The sequence below is a fragment of the Branchiostoma floridae genome, chromosome 3 (genome assembly GCF_000003815.2).
Source record: "Branchiostoma floridae strain S238N-H82 chromosome 3, Bfl_VNyyK, whole genome shotgun sequence".
Lineage (NCBI taxonomy): Eukaryota > Metazoa > Chordata > Leptocardii > Amphioxiformes > Branchiostomatidae > Branchiostoma > Branchiostoma floridae.
In genome coordinates this window covers 7937620-7941732 of record NC_049981.1, presented here as the reverse complement: position 1 = coordinate 7941732, position 4113 = coordinate 7937620, and the positions used below count along the sequence as shown (strand labels likewise).

The window sequence follows — 4113 nt, the reverse complement described above, 5'->3', positions numbered from 1 at the left end:
CAGATTAGTAGTTTTAACAAATTTCATTGATAAAGGAATGTGTGTATAAGTTTTTTTGTGTTTTGAAATACAAATGTATCTCTCAAATCATACTATTTTATACATCGATCATATTTGATGGATAAAATTATAGGTATAGAAATGCTGTATTGGACTCCATCCAGTGGCAAGTGGTACATAACATACATGTTGATAGTTACAAGCAAAGTATATACAGGTATATTTGCATTACCTGAAAAAGGAATAGCAGTAAGTTCAGATGATTTATTATGCCACTATGTGTAACCATAGGCAAAAATCACTTACCAAATTCTTGCAAATGTGAATGTTATTTACTCTTTTTCTGTTTTTCTTGTCTGTCTGTCTCTTTGCCGTTGTTTGTACTGTTTTGTCACTCTTTAGTCCGGCAACGACGAATGGGCATCCTGGATTAGTCACAAAGGGGTTTTCAACAAGCTTCAGTAAGGACGGACACCCAGAAATAAACGACTTCTTAGTCAATGTTTCTAACCTGTATAGTTAGAATACAACATGTACTTGTAGTACAGTCAAACCTGCCTGGCCAACCACCAGGTTTGATTGTAATAACTTGATGAAATGGTAAAAGCAGTGTAGGTACATGTTCAATGTACAAAATGTAGATTGTGGGGTTCTCCAGTATCCAACTTGCCTTCCTGGATTTATAGACACAAAATTTCAACCATTCTGTCCTCCTTGACTGAAAAAACATAACAACATATTGACATTTTCATCAGGTTGTCAACAGTGTCTTAAAACTTGAACAAAATTAAGATGAAGCCATTTTAAATCTTCCCCCTTAAATTGCCAGAAGTAGCATTTCAGAGGCTTCACTTTCCAAACTGACAGGAAACATGTTACATGTCCCACACCCATCTACAGTGCTTCTAGCACTGGCTACACTAAGAGGATGGAGAAAGTTTTAGTGCTGGAGAGAGCCCTAGTAGATTAGTAGTCATTTTATTTTCTTTGCAAAAGTAAACCAGGATAGTGTTAGTGAGTAACCAATGTTTTAAAAGCCCATGTTAGACTGCATAATACATGTGTGCAAAACTTAAATATACATGACTTTTTGTACATGTCTGTCCTAAAACTTTCCTGTCATCACCATTGCTTATTTATTCTTTCAGGCAGCTTTTCATTCTTTCTGTTTTTACTCCTATTACTCAATAACCTGATCTTTTATTCCTCTATCATAACAGGCTTCAGCTATAGCAAAGTTATAGCCCCATTAATTTGGTAGAATTAAAAGGTTGTGAAATGTATACATCCATACATCCCGTATTAAAAACTACAGTATTTGTTCTACTTGTTGCGCCTTACAAAACCATGCCTGTGTGTTAGGGGTGGGTAACGGTACTGTGTACCGGTACAAAACCGTTTTTATTTCTTGCTGGACTGGTCTGGAAAAAACAGATCTGAAAAAATCAGTGGACTGGATTTGGGACCAATTTGAAAATGAACAAATTCTACCAGCAGGAGGTCTTACCAGCCCAAGAAAATAACTAGAGACAAGTAGAGGAGAGTTGATAGTCATTTTTATCAAATTTGTACAGTCAAACTTGGTTTTAATTAACAGAAGCATTAGTGCTGTTTACATAATTTTGATAAAGATTCCTTTGTAGCATCCTGGACCATTAATAATGTTTTGAGTATTGCCAATTTACAAGTTTTCAAAGACAATTAGGTGCAGGTTCAGGTCCGGACCAGGACCTGGTCTATGGATTTGGACCGTACCTGTACCTGTATATGAATCTCTTGTACCGGTACCCACCCTTACTGTGTGTGTGTGTAATCAACATTCCAAATGACAGATTTAGAGGTAACTTTGCTTTGATTGTTTGAAAACTTGCTACATGTACATGTACATACATGCACACATGTACTAGAAATTGTAATATGTTTACATGAATGTTAAGGAACATGTATTGTTATTTTGGTTGCTGTTATTATCTTACTTTTATATGAAGTTCTTATAAGGACAGTAATTGCTTGTTTTGTATGTAGTAAAAACTCTTTTTTGAACTTCATAAGATACATGTAAGAATGGAAAAGGCACAGCACAGGTCTAGTACTGTAAATGCATTTAAGTTCGCGGGGATTTAATTTCACGTTAGCAGGAAAATGCGGCAGTTTTAAGTTCGCGGTAGTGCCATAGACTGTAGTAAAAAAATATAATGGATAAATGTTTGCGGTGGTTTTAAGTTCGCGTTGAAGTGGCCACCGCAAAAACCATGAATATGAAACCACCGCAAACATGTCTGTATTTACAGTATAACAGTTGCTGAGAATTTACGCTGTATTTCGTTGCTGTTTTAGTTCGTCGTCGCCGCTTGGGCCTTCCCACGGAGGATTTGGAAGAGGAGGAGGATCAAGAGTAGATGGAGGCAGCCGACAGGCCGACAGCGGGGCGCGGCGGAGACTAGCTTGTGTTTTTGGCTTGTGTTTGTGGCCTGCAACAAAGTGTGAAACCTACGCAAACGATGCAAGCATAGACTCATCTCTTGTACCATGGAGTCTGACCACCCCTATTTCTAACAATAGACCTGTCCTGGTGCAGATCGAAGCAACTCATCATAGGAGTAACATACTTAGAAATAGGGGTGATTGAGCTTGATGTGCATGTGTAGATGACAGATACTCAAAACTGTAGAAAGATAGCAAGATTGTTCAGATGAAGAAAAGATCATGATGATGCAAACACAAACGTTCAAGAAAAGCAGATTTAAGAACAATTCAGCCTGTCTTTCTTCAAACAATCTTAAAGGAATCAGTGAAGTCTTGAGATGCGTAGGTAAGGCAACTACCTATTAATAAGATATGTAACATGACTTATTATAGCACTAGTTATGAAGCAGCTATGAAAAGTAAAATACATTAGCTACAATGGCACATGTGTAACTTAGCTAGATGAGCATGATGCAAATGAGAATGAAGCACTTCATATTATACATGTACATCGTACATGATTAAGCACCTTTATCCCATAATGTCTTTACATGTACATCAACAAGTGGAAACATCCTTGTGTTGACAGCTATCTTTATGTTTGGTACAACTTTTAGCTGGTTTTGAAACCCTCAAGTCAGTGTGTAGACAAGGTTCTCATTTCCAAAGGAAATTGAAAAAAAAATCTTGTGTAGATAGGTGGGTGGGTTTGGTAAAAGACATGACTAACGTAGTGCAGCATATTTCGTGCCCAATGTCGTCTGCTTTGCCAAGTGTATGTCTTAGAAGGCAGAGAGGACTTAAGTGTAGGACGTAATGCACAATTCTTCACTGCAGACCTCAGCAGATTTCATGCTTGCATGACTCATAAGAACATAGGCTCAAGATTTGGCTCTGTCTGAACGTTTTAAGGAAAAATGGCGTTTTAAACGAATCAGACGACATATGGTAGCACTACGTTCAAATTGTCCTTTCTTTGATGAAATCTTGGAAAAGGAAAAAAATCTTCTCTGTACTCTGTGCCAATTGGGTTCTCATCTGCTGTTTTAAGATTTTGTGAGGCAAGGGAAAAATTTTATCCAACAGGTTTTAAGGTAGTTTTGGGCAGTGCAAAATACAGTAGTAGCCTTTTGTGTCTGTCATTGTGATGTAAAATAGATAGTACATTGTCAAAGATTATTTCTTGTTCTGCTGATTATCAAAAAAGTCATATCAAGTATCCCATTTTTATGTTATGGACTAGCATTGTGATGTTCTGATGTTCACTTTTTGTTCACAATCTGGTGTTGGTATTACCCTCCTCCTTATGTACCTCCATTTTATGTACCCATGTAAGAAAATTGTAATCCATAATTATCTGTACATAACATGTTCAATTGTAAGATTCCCATGTGTAGCTTTGTAAGCATCTGGTATGTCAATGTTAATGTTGCATGGAATTTTCATGTACTTTCATGTGTGAACCTTCAGCCAGCTAAGGTAGCCATTTGGCAGCAGATTTGTAGTTGGTATGGGGAAGGTTTAACCGGATTTGACTTCATGCAGTTTCTTTGCATGGCTTTCAAACCCTTCTGTAGACTTTGTGACAGCTTGAAATTTCATGCAGATGAAAAAGTATGAAAAACTAGATAATATGTGGAATTTGCC

At 37.1% G+C, this 4113-nt stretch overlaps 1 protein-coding gene across 5 annotated transcripts in view; it reads left to right on the top strand.

Annotated features, from left to right (window-relative positions):
* LOC118411196 (tropomodulin-1-like) overlaps window positions 1-4100 on the top strand; it is a 35837-nt gene extending 31737 nt beyond the window's left edge. For 3 of the 5 annotated variants that reach the window (XM_035813274.1, XM_035813275.1, XM_035813276.1), the window contains exon 11: window positions 2338-2531. In XM_035813274.1, coding sequence (XP_035669167.1) covers window positions 2338-2399 — 62 coding nt within the window. In that variant the 3' untranslated portion in view covers window positions 2400-2531. Of the gene's footprint in view, window positions 1-402; window positions 462-2337 lie in introns of all 5 variants that reach the window. The other 2 variants (XM_035813279.1, XM_035813278.1) reach the window with 2 other exon arrangements.
* Window positions 4101-4113: the final 13 nt, after the last annotated feature.